Below are 21163 nucleotides of genomic sequence, written 5' to 3'. Positions count from 1 at the left end.
ATATGTTTATTTATTATATTTACTTTAACAGGCAGGTGATCACTTCTGTGATCACAAGGCAGGCTCACAATATTTTCATACATACAAACAAGCGCGTAGCAAATGCATTCTAAATTTACTAGTACAGTGTTCAAACGTAACGAAAGCCATTTGTTATTCCAGAACGTATTTGAAATTCCATGGAATTTAATAATATTTGTAACACAAGTAACAATATGCAATAACCGGGATGTAGTGCTGAATTTTGTGTATGAATACAGTTAATTTAGCCTATTTGCTTGTGATGTGTCCTGTTAACGTTCAATTGATTCGTATTGCCCCAAACATTCGTGTTCATACTGTTTGCGTAGTCATGTAGTAAATTGTATTCATCAGTGAGGAAACGTTTCTAGGTGGAAATAATTTACAGCTTTTGTATTATAGCTGTAGATGTAAGCTCATGGTACTAAACGAGGTCTTAAGTAAAACAGTCTTAGTACAATGTTTTTTTATGAATTATTAAATAATAATAATATTTATTTATTTTTCTCACAAAAACTTACAAAACTTCATACATGATATGTTACAATAATGTATGTAAATAATTGTCATTCTTCTTTGGAGTAATTATTATTGTTTATGTGAGACTGATGCCTGCTAAAGATTGTGCACCTGTGTTACAGGTCAAGTTAAATAACATTTCAATGCATTAAGATTATAAAATTAAATTAAATGATAAAGAGGACTAACACGCGTTCTTTAATAAGAACATACGCGTGGCTACATAATTAAATATAGTAAATTAATATGTAAATAATACTTTTAGAGCTATTTTCCTAGCGTTAGTAAAAAAGTGACGATAACTAGCTCCATAATGCTGCATAAATTAACTTAGCAAAACACAAAATAGAATTGTACAGTTGCTAAACTAAAACCTTAAGGCCCTATCACATCATGAATTGCTGTGTCAGTCTCGGGATGGACTGCGGTGAGCAATGGAGAGGTGGAGAACTGAGGCGCGTCGGTCTGATAACAATTCATTAATAACTATATGTAAAAAATTAAATTAATCAAATTTTATCTTTATTTTTGAAATCTTAAATGGATTCCTTGGCTTGCGATAAAATATATCGTGTAAATTTTAAAATCATGTTCTATATAAATTTTCGTCATAAAATGAATCCAAAGTGTCAAAAATTGTCTATGTCTGGATTTTGGGTTGTATTATTTATATCGATCTTTCAAAATGGATACATAAACTCCACTGTATTTTTATTTTTTGATGACAAAAATCTGAAAGAAACAATGTACTTTTTTGGACTGGTTAGGTCCTTAAATTATCTTTATTTTGATTTCAGAACCACTTAATTAAATTTATTAAATTAAATCATATTTTGACAGTTAGATTCTCGAATGTCCTGCTTTCAAGGCATACTTTTATTATTTAAAATAAAAAAAATGGAAACACTTGTATATTATAAAAAACACAAAAGTAAGGTTATGTTTCAATCATTATTATGATAAGCCAATCACATATAAGTATACGGTATTGATAAATAGGAATCCTTAGATTTTTACAAATTCTTAAGCATGTTCAATAATATTGTACGCTTTTTAAGTGGACTCTTGCGTTAGTCTATACGTTACATCATCGTTTACGTGACCTATATTTCAGTTTATCAGCTTGTTCAGCTATTGAATATAAGTTTAGAACGACAAATCGTTAAAGCAAATTAATTGCTTTTACTAATTAATTTTCTCTGAGGTACAAGACTACGCAGATTAAACATTATAATATTCGTTGCTTGGATAGCAATTAAAGTTATTATATCGTAAAAGTTGACTAAGCAATTAATTATTCTAGGAGATAATTTTCGTTGCTAAACGAGGTATGGAGACGACATATATGTCAATATGACATATATACATTATTTTACTCTACGTGTATGCCACTGTACTCCTCTTAAACGGCTACACTGATTTGAATGAATTTTTAGTATGCGTTTGGCTGGCGCGCGGGATGGTTAGATTCACAAATCAGCCCGGCAGATCGCGCTGCCGTCGGTATCTATGTTATTTATCCATTTAGTAAGCAAATAAAACGCTGCTATGTATATAAATCTTCTGTGCATATTATGTTCGTAATTAAACTCTTAAACGACAGATTTTGCTGAAATTTTTGCGTGTTCAAGTGGAGTCGAGAATGATTAACATTATTAGATTTTTTTGTATGTAAGACATGTGGACCACGTCTGTCGGATTCACTAGTGTCTATATATTTTAGCGGCCGGCCTCATACACCATAATACAGACATAATAAATATGATATTACGTTTTCATTACAATACATTAGAAGACAAGATTTAAAAAAAAACAAATATATAATTAATGATTAAATACGGTGTAAGAGAAAAGGTCGAGGCTTAACGCTAATATTCGTTTCAACTTAGGCTAAGATTAGCGAATGCTACCCCGTTTGCGTCATAGGTTCGTTGTAATCATTTACAAGAATCAAAAAATATAGTGAAATTAGTTTTTCGCTTAAATATTTGGCGCATGCATAATGTACGTTACTAAACACTAAAAGGCCGGCAACGCACTCGCGAGCCTTCTAGCATCGAGAGTGTCCATGGGTGGCGGTATCATTTAACATCAGGTGAGCCTCCTGCCCGTTTACCCGCTGTTCTATAAAAAAAAACACAATTTACATTTTTAGTTTTTTATTTTTACATTAATCAGAATACATGAAATAATCTTAAATTAACTAGAATTCATAAATATACTATGATCTATTGCAAATATTCAATATCGTTAAACACTGGATGATATTCAGTATTTTCTAAATGTCATATCACTTTATAAATAGCTGATGTATCTCCAATAAAATTGGATTCTTGAAGCAGAAATAATGTTATCGAAGGCTTTTGTTGTGGTGCAATATCGCATTTGGGAAATGCGGCTAAAAGTTACACAATGTAAGGTCACTTGGAAGAAATTTAATATACCTTTCTTCCCGCGTTTTTTATACAAGTAATATGAAGTTAGCTCACTTCTAATGACTATAAATTTAGCCACTCACATCGCAATCAACTTCGAAATTTAAATGTCCAACGAAACGACTTAAGGTGACGTAGACATTCGTGTTTATAGTAGTACAATAGACGTGGTATTAAAGAGAATATATATTATTTTTTTATAGCTTTATCTACTGGTACCGGGGCGAGCAAGTTGTGAACTACGCTCAGCGTGGAGGCATCAGCGTGGAAACGGAACAGAGGACGCGTACAAGCCGCCTCTTGATCGCTCGCGCAGCACCGCATGACTCTGGGAACTATACATGTGCACCTAGCAGCTCCGGTAATTTTTTTTTAATTTCCATATATTAGTAGTAAAACTACGAATTCTATAAAATATTTTTCATAACCATACAGATAGCATATAAATGTCATAATTTTATGGAGCCAAGCAATCACACCACAAGTTATCCTTTTGAGAAATTACAATGAAACAATTAACAAGATTGAATTCTTAATTTTAAGATAACTAGAAAGCAGTTGTAGACAGCGAAAGACTGCCGGACCAAGCTTGGAAAATTAAAATAAATATTGTTTCAAATTCTTATTTACATCCGCTCTGTCTTTGCATAGGCAACCGTAACCAGTGAAACTTAAAATGCTACTTTATATTATCTACCTTCATATTCCTTGTTTATCTCCATAAAACCTCAAAAACTAAATGAAGTTAAATACCTGATTTGGTCCTGCGATCTCCGAGTTTTGCATTTAGAAACATATTAAACGATTATTTTTCTATGTATAAAAGTAAGACATCCATCCACATCAGTAGATCCAAAGGTTAATCATTCCTCTCAAATTCCTCTCGAAACCTCTCAAAACCTAACCTCTATAATATTAGTATTAATAAATAGATTTTTTAATCATAATATTGTCTTCTATTAACATAACTTTTACACATTTAAAGAAAAACACTTTTTTACGGATTATAGTTATGTATAATCCGTAAAAGTATTTAAACTACATATTTTAGTCGATACCAACTCCGGGGCAATACATTCAGATAATACAACATTTTCTACAGCTGTGATACTTTTTGACATTTAACACCTTTTTCTTCAGTCACCGTGACCACGCACGCAGTAAAGCACGCGAAACGTCGGTTAAATTTCAAATTACAGTCAAAACCTGATATAGCGACATTGAAGGGACCGTACAGTTGCCGACGTTATATCCGATTGTCGTTATAAGCAATACACATACATAAATACATACATACATATGTAGTAACATTAGTTGTGTAGTTATATTATTATAGGTACATATCTATTTAGTATAGGTATAGGTTATTTATGTGAACTTGTTGTCAAATGAAATATTAGAAAAGAAATAACAAAATTTATGAAGAAATACGTAGAGTACAAAATGTACTTAGCTACTCACAGTACGGGATATAACCCGTACATTTTGTACTTTGAAAACGAGTGAACGTGAACGATTTCAAAGTCATTCATTATACATTATACATTACAAAGAATCAGTCATTATAGTCTGTTTTTTTAGCCCAGTCTCTAATATTTTTTGCATTTTACGTTTCATACTCCTCAAGGTATCATCAGTATTAAAGTCATTAAAGGCAACAAATTTTTGCAAAACTGTTATAGAGTTAACTCTATAACAGTTTTGCAAAAATTTGTTGAGAGCCTCGGAAATTGTTGTTGGCTAAAACTGTTCTTCAGTGTCTTGCTGGTCTACGTTTTCATCGCTAGTGTTATAATTGTTACTATCAGGTTTTGCGAGAATTTGTCAAATGGCTGGGAAGAGGTTCGGATGGTGGGAGAAAGTGCGTAGTTATTCCTTGAATGCTTATTAATAAGATTTAAAATCGTCCGTATTGTTTTGTTTTGCTGGGACAAGAAGCGGATGGTCGTTATAGTCGATGAATATCGATAAAGTTTTGTCGGTGTAAGCGATATGTCGCTGTATCCGACGTTGTTATAGGCGGTATGTTTGCTGAAAAGTTTACTAGAGATTCAGACGGGACTTTACAATCTGGCTGTAATAACCGATCGGTCGTTGTAAGTGATGTTGTTATAATCGGTTTCGACTGTATGTTAAATTATAATCCGTAAAAAAGTGTTTTTCTTTATTAATCATGTCAATCTTTAAGATCTCAAAAATAGTATAAAAATTGTCTTTATTCCATCTTCAAGTACTTTTAATAAAATTTAAACGTCTGGTTGCTTTATATTTTAAAACAAACAGCACACAGAATATTTCATATTATAACAATGTATGAAAAACAAATGGATGTGAGTGCGTTACAATGAAACAAAGCAATGTTTGAAATTAAAATTTATCGTTAGTAGAAACAGCGTAAATGTATGCCTATATTTGTGTTAGGGTTTTAAAATCACATAGCTTTTGTTTGGAATGAAATTTTAAACCCATAAATTAATCAAAACGTAATTTATTCATTCGTAAAATAATACTTATGAACGTCAATTAAAACATCTCTTTTTACTCTATCTAAATCTAGGGCGTAGAATGGACGGAGAAGTGCTGCAAAAATATACTCTGATACTTTTTATTCGCCAACATTTTGTTGTAAGTACTAAATGCTTGTAAGGAACTGCAACTATTACACCACAGAACCCAATCCGCCATTGGGGCTTGGTATAAACTGGGAAATGTATATTTCTCTTTCCCCTAAGTGTTGCCAGCAAAGGGTCTAGGTGGGTGGGGGGATCGTCCATTCTCTACGATGGATATTGTAGTTACAGTCAAAGGTGTCGAACTGGTACGTATACAGCGTAAAGAATCTCGGGTTCACAGCATATAAAGTAAAACAATAAAGTGAAAGAAAGTCTCTGAGGGGCTAACCTATTTACATTAAAACATGTGCATAGTTCTCCACCTTAAATACAAAGGTACGGTGTTTATAGTTATATCCTAAACGAAGTACTCCAGCCATCTCTATTTGTCTGTATGAACGTGATAAACTGAAAAACAAATTGATTATTTTGACACAATGAATATTTCAAACAAGATTTTGGTGTATAATTATTAAATATAACAATTATAGTTGAACAAGTCGCACATATTACCAATATTTTGTGGATAAATCAATGTATTTTTTAAATTTTTATTGTAAGATATGTTTTGTTTCCATAATAAATAAATAATAAACACATGAAATCCATGCGCGTGGGCTGCAGGAAGGTAGTGCCTTAATATGAACCACTCATAATAGTAAAAATGAGAAAGCTGACGAAAATTTGAAAAGAAATTATATAACGCAAGCTGCTCAGTAACTTTTACTAAAATATGAAACCTTGCGCCTTCTAGGTCAAGTTGTACTAGGTTATGGACACATTTTAATGTCAAATATTCACAGTTGGGTTTCAGTTTGTGTTACACGTAACATTCAATTGTTCATTTTGCTAGACTTCGCTGTTGTTTTCTATTTGGATATTTGAGTGTTTTTAAGAGAAATGTTTGATGTTATTTATTTATGTATGCCTGAGAATTATTTGTAGATTTTTGGGTCTAATCCATAATCGGTTTTCTTAAGATGTTTTCCTTTCTATTAATCTAAGTAAAAATCCATTGGTACACAGTCAGGATTACGAGTCGCACATATAACTGGGCTTATGTTAATAACGTGGAATTAAAATTTCAAATCAATGTATTATTAATATCAGGAGAAAATTATAGGCATTTTAATATTATAGTAGAATCATCTTTTCAAAGTCCTATAAGGATTTTTTTCAATATGTTGAGCGCTCCATGCTACAACATACAAACATTACAAGTTAGTAACAAGATATTCTCCAGTCCTCTAGGCAATTGAATTGTAATTGACTTATTTACTAATATTTAAGAGTAAGTCATGTTTACAAGTATATTTAATAAACTATTGTAGCATAAGTATGTAATGTATTACATACTTATGCTACAATAGTTAGTAATTTACAGAAAACTTGTATTGCATGATGTGTGCGGGAACGCAGGCTGCTACGTAGCCAGTGCGCGTGGGATCTTGTGTGATGTGATGCACATTTGTGAATTGTAACAAAACGTTTACTTAAATTTATTCATTTAAAAATTGTGGTTAATTTATGTACCCCATACTGTTAATAATATATTTTTAATTTTAGTAGAAAATATGAACTAGATGCCTTATTGAGTCATTAGTAATCAATGAAAACGGGGCGAATCGAGTTAGCGCTGTCGGTTCAATGCTCTTTGAGTTGTAACGTCGACGAGTATGTGACGAAGCTTTGAGGTCTTTGAAATTAGTTATTTCTGCGAGATCCATACAAATTGCAAACGTGAACACTACAAATTAGGGGCAAAAATGTTAAATTATTTAAAAAACCTTTTGAGGCAATACATACGATATCATGTCTTGTAATGTAAATTTTAAATCAATTTAATATTTACTGTTGACGTTCATAAGTGTACTTATTTATCTAAATGGATATAGTTAATTTGAGTTTCAGTAATGTATCTCAATGTTTAAGCGATTCCCAATTCTATATAGGGACCACCCAAATATTATTACTAATGCAGAAAGATACAATTTTTTTTATTTTTTTTGCAGAATCGGCATCGGTGATAGTTCACGTCCTAAGTGGAGAACGTCCCGCCGCCATGCAGAGTTCCAGCTCATTGTCATCTCACATTAACCCTCTTCTCTTAACCCTCTCTATATCAACTTTACTACACAATTATATTTTTTACAAAAATATACCCGACATCTTTCACCTAGCCAACAATGTACTATGCTGCGCTCTTTTTAGCCAAATTTCTATTTTTCTACAAAATACCTACGGAAGCAGCACAAGATGACCTAATAATAATAATAACCTATAATTATGTATAATAACAAGTTTCTAAAATGTAATATTAGTATAACTAATGAGTTCGTTTTAATTATAGAGAATACAACGACTTGACTTGACAACGGTCGACATATTCTGTCAATTTTAGTTTTAACAACACATGCAATGTGTCAGTTTAGACAATTTAAAAGATACAAAGGAAAGCTTAATGAACGTTATATCCAGTCATAAATGTTTATACAGAGATTAGGGGATTCTCCGCTTTAAGTCTTTTGGCGATTATCCGTTTTATTCCTTTTCGTTTGTTGAGATTAGAATAAATGGATATTGCGAATTTAAACGATACAGCGTGTAACGAAAGCCCTTAACAAAATAAATATTTTTTTTCCTTGCTGCGATGGACTCTGCCGCTTCTCTTGTTCTCATGTGTTTAATTCGTAGCAACCACTGGTAATGCTAGCACGGCTGGCTGTTGAGTAACGTTAAATAATTTTGTTTAACTTTTTTTTTTTGAGAAATAAGTAGCACAGATACAAAACGAAATATAAATTAAAAAACAAAATCTATCATAACGTATATATACGTTTATTTTATTTTTAAGGTTTTCGTTAAGTATTTGAATCATAAAAGTATTTATCAAGGACCGTAATATTTAAGATAATATAAACAGTTTCTTTTGGTGCTTTTAATTCTTACTGTACAGTGATATTCTTGGAATGAAATAGCTTACTGTGACCTCGTTACGAAAGCCTACGAAATACCTCCGCTGTTTTTCTTAAAGTAGATGGTAGCCGATACAGACAATACCAATTTAAATATTTCTCAGGAATTGAATTTTATCTAGATAGATTAGGTAAATGTATCACTTTGGTGAAACCATCTACAGAGCATATTTTTCTCCGTCTATTCAATTATTTAAAAACATTGAATTTTAAAGTAAATAACAGTTTGCCATGCCATGTTTGAAAATGCCTAATGACGCCACAAATACATTGCAAGAACCTAGTTTCTACACTAATTGTAAATGTGAGCCATTTACTATATTATCATGCTTTTAACATCATCATATTAATTTTAGGTTTATGATTTCTCTGGATTAAGTGATAAACATAATTTCTTATTAAAAAAAACGATTTTAAAAATGTCGCAAATTTAAATGATGTCTTATTTTGTTGAGTCTTAAATTATGTTACCAATAATAAGATTTTTTTAATGTCCATACTAAGTCTTAAGTCTTATTATAGAAAAGCAGATATAATATTATTTTCTTTTTCTGTGAATATAGAATAAGTATGTAAATAAGATGTACATAGATTGTCTGTTCATTAGTACATTTAATTATGGATGCTTAAACATAATGTATTTAAATTTGTGTAGTCATCGAAACGGTTGTGTAATGAACTATCACGTAGAATTAAAAGGTTATAAAATTTATAAGAAAATAATTATAGTTATACAATTACTAATAGTTATTGAGTTTTATTTATGATACCCGTTTTTGCCTGTGTTCAGCGTCAGTTATTTTATTCTTCTGTTAAACGTTATTGAAGAAATATTATCTATGTTCCTCTATCCCTTTAATTATGTTTTTCTTGTTGTTGGAATATATTATCGGCCAGATTACAGATTATAAATGATTTGAAATTTGTTCCACCTCTAGTGTAGCCGAATGGTCAACATTTTCAAATGGTGGGTATAATGTACAGTTTGAGGCCAGTCCTTATTCGGTCTCTTGCTTGGATACCCTGGGTAATATGTATGGAGCGACACCTGAGGGCCCTGAGGCCCTGAGGCACCTGAGGAACAATTTTTAAAAAACCTTTAAACTTTAAGTAATTATTTCCACTAAGCAACAGTAGACATATACTATAATCTACGTCCAAGTTTAATATATTACTTTAACTATTTGATACGTGAATATAATATGTTAAACCCAAATTATATAAGTATAATAAATATTGCGGAAATTATCTTTGATTTATTTAAATACTTTGTTTTTTGTATAATATATATGGTTTACGCAAGTACACCTTAATAAAACCTATAGTAAACGCGAGTTTAATACTAAACATTACTTTATAGTTAATTATATGTATGTATCTACCCAAAGTCGTCACCCATACGTATGTAATAATACACAAGAAGCACTGAAAAAAAAATCATGCCCAAGACGACCAGACCTTATTCTTCTTCGCCAGAGGCTTCTTTACCACGAATGTCGAAGACACCCAGTTTCATAGCAAGACGGACTCAAGACTCAAAATGACCATTTTAGCTAGAACATACCTCATAATTCACTAGTACTATAAAGGTTTTTATATAGGGAAAAAATAAAATGTAATATTTGACGTAATTGCAAATATTGTGGTAAAATCTCATTAAATTCCACTAACAAACAAAGTACTTTTTCAAAGTATTTCAATCAATCAGAATACAAATGAAAGAAAAGAACTGAGCAACAATAATAATGTAATAATTAAGTTGCGAAAGATTGTATGAAAAGATGAACACAAAACGGGATAAAAGATTATAAGAAGCGATGCCTATCTAAGCGAAGAAAGAAAAGTTGTGTTTCCGTTATCTTAATGCATCACAGAGGAAAATCCTATTAATACGATATAGTTATTATTTTAACATTATGGGAAAACTTTAGATGTTCCATTTATTGAGCGGAAGTAAAAGGGGATATGAAAATATCCGTACCGTAAGAGGTGGAAAATATAAAAAAAAAACATGAAAGTACTCAATAGTTCATGAATAAATATTATCTGATATTTAAATAAATAGAAGACCTTAATCTTATCTTTAGAAGACTTTCGAATATATTAGAAAATGTTTTTTCCAAATTCTCTTCTGTAGAAACACATGCCTGGCTAATTTAGAACTAGCGTTCTGCAGCTGAGTTTCATCATCGGACGTCAAGGCAGAATATAAAATCTAATGATGTAGATTTTACTAAAATCATTATAATTTATAAATGATGTTCTTTAATAAATAATCCTTATAAGGTTTTACACTATCTATTGGCGAATTATACAAGAACTATTATCATTATTGCCTGTAGATATCGGTAACATAAGAAAAATCATAAGTTTAGTACTTCCTTACTATTGTAATACCGTTTCGTTTCGTAAATTCTAAATCACGCTGGCAAGCGGTTGCTTACAAAGTTTGATTGTCAAACAGAGACAAATTACTTGGGTTTAAAATTGCGTGAATATTTTTAATATTATTTATATTTTCTTGTCTCGAAATGTGTAATTGAATTACAGCGTTTGTCATTAGCCAAAGTAGATGATCAGCCTTTTGACTAACCAATTATTGCTTCAGCTAAAATCAAAACAGAGAACTTGTATTACCTAAAATATACTTCAATAGATATATCGAAATATGAATTTTAAAATTGTAAGCATTTGAAAAGTACTCAATAAATTCCTGGTAGTGGAGTGAAATAAAAAGGTTGTTTGGGAGTAAATTGAATTGGTGTTTGCCGTTAAATAAAATAATAGACATCGAATAACAAGACTATACTTATTATTAGTAAGTTATATATGAATAGTTTGACAATCTGGAATACATAGATAAAGGAAATGCAAAACATATTCTTAAATGTAACGGAATATATAAGTCAATGGAGTTTTTAATATCCTAAACAGTCGCTCAGATGTTTTTCTTTCTAGGTGGAGTTTAACTGATGGAATCGCTGCACCTTATAATTTAAACGCAGGTAGACAGATGTTGGGAGTGACACCTCGTCCTCCGCGACTCGTTTTAATCTATTGAAGATATCAACTATGTGATCCTAGAAGAATGTGCGAAGACATGGGTTCAGCCTCTTGTTTACTATTAGCTATATAGCCATAATCCTAGGATCTAGTATCTCTACGTCTTACACAGACAAGATTGTCCCTGCTTGTATTATGATGTTTTAATATGACATTCTTTAAAGTATCATTAAAAGTTTTAACTGCGCAATTATCTCCCTGATATCATAGGAGTGTTGCCAATCGGCTAGCTGTAGCTTTTATGCAGCATCTTCATAATTGTTTCTCGTTGTTAGCTGATACAGTTGAAAACCAGACTTCCAGTTTCGTTGAGAGACTTTTTTCTACTAAGACATGATCTAAGCAGTTTTCTTGGTCTAATTTCTAAGATTTGACGTTAAAAATACAAATAGTAATAAAAAGCCCGCTCATTCAATTCTTTGCAAATGCTAACAATATGATATTGTATTTAACTAAATTCTTTATATATTTTGTTGTGTTTTACTCGTCCATTAACGGGAACCTCTTCAAAGGTAAGGCCTCCTCTAGCTCTCCCAACCCCTAGTTCTTTCGATATAGATGTCTTTAAAGTCTATAACTTTTGTTTTTGTCTAATTTTTAATACACATATAAATCCTTAATTATTAATCTTCTACCACAAACACCCATTGTTAGTAGCGATAATAGTGTTGTTATATGGCAAAACAGCCTCGTCGTCTGATATAATGCATATTAAAAACCGTAAATTAAAATGAGATACATATTTAAGAAAAAGCTTTTCATCATTGTAGGTCACAGCTTAAAAATAGTGTAATAAATGAGAAAGAACTGTTCTTTAAATATTTGTACTGAACAATGTTCAGTATTTTTAGTTCTTCAGCTATTTACATGAATTCTTATTTATGAAATGTCTTGTTTTTGATTTGCATTTAGTATAAAGTTAGGTGGGTTGGAAAAAGCTCGGTAAAGAAACCAAAAAAGAAATTTACTATACATTAAACTCATTTGTTCGTTAGTTATTCAGGATATTTAAAGCGTGCGTTTTGCCTCCAAAAGCCATTAGCTTTTCTTTCGTATTTTTCTTGTAATATCATTTACCAGTCATTTTCAAATAAATGAAAATCATCATTATCATCAGGTTTTAAATGAAAAAAAGGTTGTCAGCTAAACACACGTCATTAGAATCAATATAGGTATTTTGCATAATCAGAATTTTCAAGCCTTACTTAACTTGAGTTATTGATTATATAATTCCATTTTCCTGGCTAATTCCCCAACTTTATGTTGTTACCAGATGTATTACATACATGCATATTTTATTATTGGTAAATACTAATTTATTTTTGTTAACAACTCTTTGCATATTACATATTATGTCTAAGAATTAACTTATATTGTAAACATTTAAAATTATTAACGAGGTGGAATTCATAAGATACGTACTTCTACATATATCTGTTTGAAGATATTACGTACTACAATAAAAAAATACGGCTCCATTAGCATAATTTTATTGGCCTTATTTTAAAGCCGGCATAAAAGTTAAAAGCTAAAGCTGATATTGTAGTAAATTACATGTGAGGACTCTAATAATCCAATTAGGGCAGAACAGGATACAGGCGATGAATTTCAAATTGTACCGTAAAAATCGCTGCATAAAAGCGTTATTTTTCAGTTTGGCACAAATTCGTGGTTGGTACATTTTTCTAGGACCGAATGGCGTTTTCGTTTATATTTGTCATGTAGCAGTCCCTAGGGTGGGGAAAGTTACGGTCACGTTTTGGGAATATATTTTTACTATTCGCTTTGTGACCTCTCTAACATCGAAGCCTTTTTTGGTAAATTGGAAAAATCTTTTTGGTTGAATTCACAAACAACTTTTGTGTAAACACTTACGCGTTCGCGTGACCCGTGATATTGAATAAATTCCCGGATCTCTTTGAATTTATTAAAAGCGTCTGCGGTACACAATACGTATCTAAACAAAAGAGGCACTATGGATTTCTTTCAATTAATACATTCTTCTTTTTATGTGATATGCATGTATATATATTATTATATTTATTTTGCATTTCTCAGAGTGCCCGGTTCTTGCGAAAGATTACGACAAGACTTGTTGTTATGTCAAAGCTCAAAACGAACCAATTTAATTATTATTAATGTAGAAAATATTTAAAGATTGAACCTAAGGCTTTCTACACCCTCTTCAAACAGGAAAGTACATTTCTTCATAAGAAAACAGGTCAGATCAGTACCTTTTTCATGATAATTTGTCTGAAAGGCAAGAAGGTGATCGAACCGCCGTCGACTACTTGGATTGTTGCACTTGCATAATAATGTACATAATGTCCTTTGGTGCACAGCCGGGAATTGAATCTACCTTAGGGACTTGTATTCTGAAGGCTAACATGCTCGACAATTCGTATCTTAAATATAAATAAGAAAGTCGTGTTGTTACTTACACCATTATTTTTCACTGTCAAAACATTTTGTATTTGCAAAAAAGTTCTATTAATGTTATTAGAATTAATCCTCAATTAAATCTTAAATTAGGTTTGACTAAAGTAAACACGATATTATTAGACTGTTAGGCGGAACGCATTTCGCCTGGTCAGCTAGTATATGTAATGTATGTATGTAATATTAGGTACTCCTATTAGCCTTTATCTGCTGTTCCTTTTTTATTCTTGAAGAGTTATCATAACACCAAATTTAAACCTGATAAACAAAAAATCTAGAAATATCAGAAATTATTAATAGCGTACTACGAATAAAATGTCTAGAAAAAATGTACTCTTATTTGAGAGGCTTACATTTAAAGTGCTATGTCTACAATCTACACTTTAGTCCCAAAGTGGCTAATTAGTATGTTCACATTCACTTTGACCTATATTTAACTGCAGAATTCATTAGAGTATAGAATGTATAATGGCAGAACTAGACTTAAGTTATGTATGGAATTTTAGAACAGGACTTTTTTTGTCTTTAAAGTCTTGATGAATAAACAAGGTTGATAGGTTAGGCCTAGGTTCTATCTAGCTCAATATGAAAATGAATTCACAATGTCCACATTTTACATAAGTAACACTTCGTATTTTACAATAACAATGATGATGGAAAACAAAGACATCTCTGACGACGACGAACATCTTAAACGTGTTATCTCAAAATTTGTTTGGGGCCTATTTCGATTTTAATTCTGTATTTAAGAAGTTCCACTTACATTTATACTTGGAGACATTTACTCACTGAGAGATAAAATAATCACTATAAAAAACATCTGCCTTCTTTTTTAAGTAGACGAAAAATAATATTTCACCGCAATCAAGAGAGATTTAAAAAAATAAAGATTTATAGTCATGTATGTCAAAGTCATAATCATCACTCATGTATTTCGAAATTCACTATGGATTTATAAAACAAAACCTCAAATTCTCCAGGGACTTATATCCATTCTTTATTTTCCGCTAGTCACGAAGAAGCTCATTTGTCATCCGACCCTTATTGAAGAACAAATTCCACTGACCGTCTCATCTAGTACATATTTTCATTATTCATAGGACGAAAGTCCTTTGCTCAAAAAACTTCTTTACATTTATAACCTTGGCCAACCAAGCGTGAACTCCGTTAATACAGTGCTAAAATTGTTATTATCAAACATGGACAACGGAAAAAATCTGTATCCCGTAATATAAGAATTAAACCGCCCCGTCTTACCTCATATTTCTGAAACTGTTTTATTTGTCTATTGTCTTTAGAATCATGCCAGTTTTCTCACTAAGTTTTTCTTCACCGAACGAGCGAGTTAAACATGTACAGGCTCAGATAGAAAGTCCTATGACCGAACCTGCCACCACATGGATTAGGTTCGCACACTGATACCACGAAACCATTACTGCTCCAGCCCGTAATGTATAAAGAATAAAAAGACAGATAAAGTATTAAGAAATCAACAATTACGTTATGTCTTAAACTCTTTTTGATATAAAATTTATAGCCAGTATAATTCATAATTTAAACAATATAAGCCTAGCCTGATGCATGTTGTCGGTTTGAAGTAGTACTTCGTTTGTCAAAACCTTATTGGATTTGGAATAAAGAAGTCATGACAAGAATTATGACTTTTATTCCTTTTGCCGCACCAGCGTGTGTTATTTACTCACTTAGAAACAGCAATGGTAGCCGATAATAATATCTCACTATCTTAACCTTTAATAAAGGAAGAATACTGCTCCTGAAAATTAATAAAAACTCGTATGAAAAACGTTTCATCAGTGAATACATTTTATTGTCAGCGTTTTATGTGTTAGGTACTTACCATCGTTGTATTATATTCAATTAAAATATTAAACACATATTTATATTATATATGTATATATATTTAAGAAAACAGTATCTTAACAACGTTGACTTTTATAATCGAAATAGGATATCAAGGGGGAAATTCACGCTGTCGCAACTTTCACGTAAGATATAGCTTCTTCCGCCTGTAATCCTGAGCAAAAACTCTAAAGATTTATAGCATTGAATACCTTCAAGTTTCATACTTTTACGCGAATATTAATGGAAAATATACCATTTTCCCTAGGTGTCACATGATGCGCTTATAGATATAGAGTAATGTAGATAGAACACATTTACACATTACAAACGTTGTGTAAAAAAAAATTGGCGATTAAAAAGAGTGGCGGAGAGTTTATTGCCAGTTCTCCTCTTTCGTTCTACGCCCTTGATTGGAGAACTCGCAGTTAATGTAAAATTAGAATCATTTAATGTATATTTCATTTTTTGACGTTCATGGGTGTACATTATGTTACCTATATTAATAAATGATTCTTGATATGATTTGAAAATATGTGGGATGTATTAGACATATTAGAAACCTTATATTTTACGATTCAATTATAATTTGATCTATCCTATGTTCAAAGAAATTACTTATTAAAAGCGTTGACAAAATATACTTATATATAGTAAAAACTGTTCATGTTTTATCTTGCTGTAAGGATATTTAAAAGCCATATTCTTACACACGTATTATAAAATGGAGTCAAAAAGAAAGGAATTAATTAAACCTCATTCTCAGCGTCTGTAAAATAATGCAACAAAGCATTATTTTGGTCACCGCACTAGAATATTCCAGAACTCTGTCTCGCGAAGACTAAGTACGTAAAAAATTCAAATATTACATACAAAATTTACATTACAATTTTCCAACCACAAGTATCTAATAATTTTCTGTAATTATTGAGTAATAACAAACAATTTTTTGGTTTTTCCAGTACTTTTTTTTTGCGATAATTGAACCACCTCAGAGTATCCATATGTATGTTGTAAAGAAACTCGGAGCTGTAAGAATTTCGATTATCAAGTAACTAACCTACTTTAAGTAACATGTAGTATGTATCTGTTTGCTATAAAAAAATGTATTTACAAATATGTGAAACCTAAACAAAATTTTCCTACTCAAAATGTTAGTATTCACCGGCGCTGCTATCTGATAATCCCACTTGTCATTTATTGAACGTACCTCGAATTAGCAAAATCAAAATGGAGTGTAAATTGCGATATGCATTGCAATATTTCATTGGGGTGCTTGTAAGCCGCTATAGTCTGTAGGGTTGCTAAATCAACCTCATTTCTGCTATTCCATCATGCAATCCCTTTTTTATTTGCCTCAACCCGTCATAAATTCCACTAAGCGTCCGCTCTTCCGAACAATTTACAGTTTCCTTAACTTTGTACATTTCTATTTAGATGTAAGTTGGATATAGGCAATGTGAAAAATGCAAAAGAAAATGAAACATAAAAATATCTGATCAATGTCAGATCTTTAAATTATATTTACAGAACCTGGACGACCGCGCTTTGCTGGGCTTTATGAAACCGATTCCGAGATTCCAATTACATGTAGATATATATATACAAGAATTGCTCGTTTAAAGATATAAGATCACACAAAGTTTGATCATACATTTGGAGACATCGCAATCAAATCAAATCAAAAATCATTTATTCATATAGGTAACATAATGTACACTTATGAACGTCAAAATATACTTTAAATGATTCTAATTTTTTAATTTATTATTTAAAAGGATCATTATAAATTCAATACTTGTTTGATACAACATACTGTACATTGCGTTATAAAATCGTATTACCATTAAAGCAGATAAAAAGTTGGTGTACAAATAAACAAGTTATAACAAAATGTTTAATTTTCCTGAGAGTTACAGAACACAATGCAACGATTGTTATCCAACGACTTTTGTTATTTGTATCGTTTTAACCTAAGTTATTGTGATGGAAAAAGTTATAAGGTAGGATTGAAAAGTTCGGAAAGTTCTCCAAAGCAATAAGGTTAGAGTATTTTCAAGGTAAAAGGTATCTGTTAAAATGGCAAGAACATTCTCAAACAAGATGAACAAATATAGGGTGACTTTCAGATAAAAAATACCTTTTCGCAATATTTGTATTAAAACCGGTTGTGAAATATAGCAAATCATGTTTTGTAACTCGATAAATGCAGATCACGTCTGTTTTGATTGAGCAACGCCCCCAACTTCATGTAACTTTATTTATACCTATTAAAATCGAAAAAAGTTTGGCGAAAAAAAATCAATTTAGAATTGATTGAAAGGTAGACTAATGCTTATTTTATATATTCGTATAGAAATCAACGACTTTAAACTTGCCTACTTGGTGAACATTGAATTGATTTTTTTTATAGAACAGGGGTAAACGGGCAGGAGGCTCACCTGATGTTAAGTGATACCGCCGCCCATGGACACTCTCGATGCTAGACGGTGTGTGCCCTCTAGCAAAGTAAAATTTTACAAATATTTTGAGAAATTTTAACAATATACATTCATAACTAAACTAAGAGTGAAGTCTGGTGATTCTTCAGAACACTGTTCGTCCGTTACATACAATAACTATCAGTAGACCATGAAACGTGTATTGTAGTTAATATTAAAAAACTAATAACACCGCTTCCGGTGTTTCCGGGTTTCTAGTAACAAAGCCTCTCGGTACAAAATAGATGCTATCACGGAAATTAATTTCAAACATCCACATAAAAATATTGAAGGATTTCATAACAGATCTTTGTCACATTTTACCCCTGTTGTATTTAAGGGGTATTTTCTTTTGTATAACGTCCATTAATCATAATAATACGTAATAAATTGTGTCAGTCCATATTATGTTAAGTTGAAGACCGGTTTTGTCTACGTTTTCATTCTATTTTTTTTAACTTGTAGAATAGAATACAAACTGAACAAATAGTGCTATTTAATAGTTTTTTATAACTAGGCTTATCATTATATACAAAGCAATACAGTATAAAACACACTGAATGTGCAAGAATAATGGCAAACATAATATACACTAAAAATTATGCGTTATATATATCAACTACGTGATCTACATTACACCGCACGCAATATAAGAAACCAAAAAAATGCACAACAACAAGTATAAGGGCAAGGACAAGTATTAAGTATAAGTATTTTTAAGAGATTTTGTAGAAAAATAAATAATAATATTATATACTAATTACAGAACACATTAAGAGTACCAGGCGATTCTGTTAGTGCATAAATGGTGGGCACAATACTAACTTATGATAAATATAAAAGTATAAAGAACTTCGATATATACGAAAATATTCAAGTTTAAATGTGTACTAAAATATTTTGTAATTCTGTCCCTCAAAGCACACAAACACCAGCATTTGAACACGTGACATGCATTTCAGTTAAATATAATGAAAGAGTGTATATCAGTGTCACATAGTTGTTTCGCTCGCCGTGTATGATAAATGTGGGGTCGGCTGATAAACTACACATCTACCTCCTGGGTCTCTGAATTATTTTTATGCATTGAAAGAAAGGGTCGGCTTTGAATTATTCGTTGGGAAAATAGTGAAATATTTACGTATATCCGAACAAAACACATGCGTGAATGAAAGATGAATGGCGCGGAAATCCTTTTTAATCAGAAGGGTCTAGGGTTTCCGGTCGAGAAAGTTTCTTAGAAATGTGGTAAAATTACATGATTGTCATAATACGATATAATATAGTTATATCTCCCATTTATGTTGACGCTTATGATTAAGATTATAAATTTCTTACGATTGTTTATTTATATGAAAACGTATTAAATGTTTTATATAACGCGGTTATAAATTAGTGTAATGAAATTATATGTCATACTAGTAAATAATCATTCACTTATTTAATAGGGTGTGTTATAATCTACAAAAATGCATGACGGAGTGATATAGGATAAGAGATTTACAACGAGCAGTCACTGGAACAAGAAACAAAAGCAGCACCTAAATAATGGTAGAGAAATGGTCAAGGATTACGCATGGAGCGTAGAAAGAATATAGAGAGGAAGGAAGAAGTGAAGAAAATGAAGGGCAGAAACTGACAATAAATTATAGAAATACTCTAACGACAGAAAGGCAAAAATAGATTCCGATTATTGCCAAAGCAACAAACGATATCCTGAACAATTACTAGAATGCACTACCTGAATTTTAATAAACACAGGACTTGTATGCAATGCCTATCTAACATAACATAAAAATGCAGTGACGCTTCAATCCCGTATGGATCTTGGGTGTGTTTCTTATTTGATCATTTTCTCCACTAAACAAGGTAATCAATCTTCTGTACGTCCATGCATCTTCATTGTGCAAGTATTATGCATTTGCTTTTCGTAATACATTGGTACATAATAGGTTTCAACACGGTTTGGTTGTCTATTATATAAAAAACTAGCAGACTCGGCCAAGCGTTGCTGTGGCTAAGATTTTTGTTATATTACACAGTAGTAAAATATTTAAGGGAAACGGAAGGAGAACTTATGTGAAACGTTGATACTAATAACACAACGCTATCTGTTAGAATTGTATCAAATAATAAACTAATATTTGCAATAAAATAATATTGCAGGTATAAATTGACATGTAACCTATCCTATCTTTTAAGTTAGATCAAACTGCACACGGTGTGCAAATTTGATTGATATCGGTTCGGTAGTTTAGGAGTCCATAGCGGACAAACAACGTGACACGTAATTTATATTTATTAAGATTAAATTTTGCTCTTAAATACATAATTAATCTTTAATATTAAACGTATTAAACAAAAATAGAACATCATACTTGAGGTATGTTCAGTCTTGACTCAAGTTTAAAGCCTACATTTAGTGTTTTTATTAAGCTATATTCAGAGCTTTGTAAGGAGAACCTAGGCGGCTAGTTTAGCTAGAGGGTCTAATTATGCTCTGAGCGTCAACGTGTCTTGAAGGGGCTTACATAATGAATAGCACAATGACTAATTACGTTCACCGGGCTGCTTTCCGGATCTATGCATTTCAACGACGAAACCGCAAATTGCAGTTCTGCTTGCGTAGCAGATACGCGATACACATAGTCTTACAATAGAAACTGTTTTTTTATAATGCATACTTAAGTGGGCGATTCGAAGTAGTTGTGGATTTAATTTCACCTTTTAATTATTCGATACAATATTATATGTGGGGT

At 31.5% G+C, this 21163-nt stretch overlaps 1 protein-coding gene across 1 annotated transcript in view; it reads left to right on the top strand.

Annotated features, from left to right (window-relative positions):
- The window catches only part of LOC111004446 (hemicentin-2-like), a 38000-nt gene extending 29634 nt beyond the window's left edge, over positions 1-8366 (top strand). The window contains exons 6-7 of the mRNA XM_022275480.2: positions 3179-3336; positions 7600-8366. Coding sequence (XP_022131172.2) covers positions 3179-3336; positions 7600-7847 — 406 coding nt within the window. The 3' untranslated portion in view covers positions 7848-8366. The remainder of the gene's footprint in view (positions 1-3178; positions 3337-7599) is intronic.
- Positions 8367-21163: the final 12797 nt, after the last annotated feature.

Source organism: Pieris rapae, chromosome 5 (assembly GCF_905147795.1).
Source record: "Pieris rapae chromosome 5, ilPieRapa1.1, whole genome shotgun sequence".
NCBI lineage: Eukaryota > Metazoa > Arthropoda > Insecta > Lepidoptera > Pieridae > Pieris > Pieris rapae.
The sequence above is the reverse complement of the archived record's forward strand: the minus strand, read 5'-3'. Positions and strand labels throughout refer to the sequence as shown.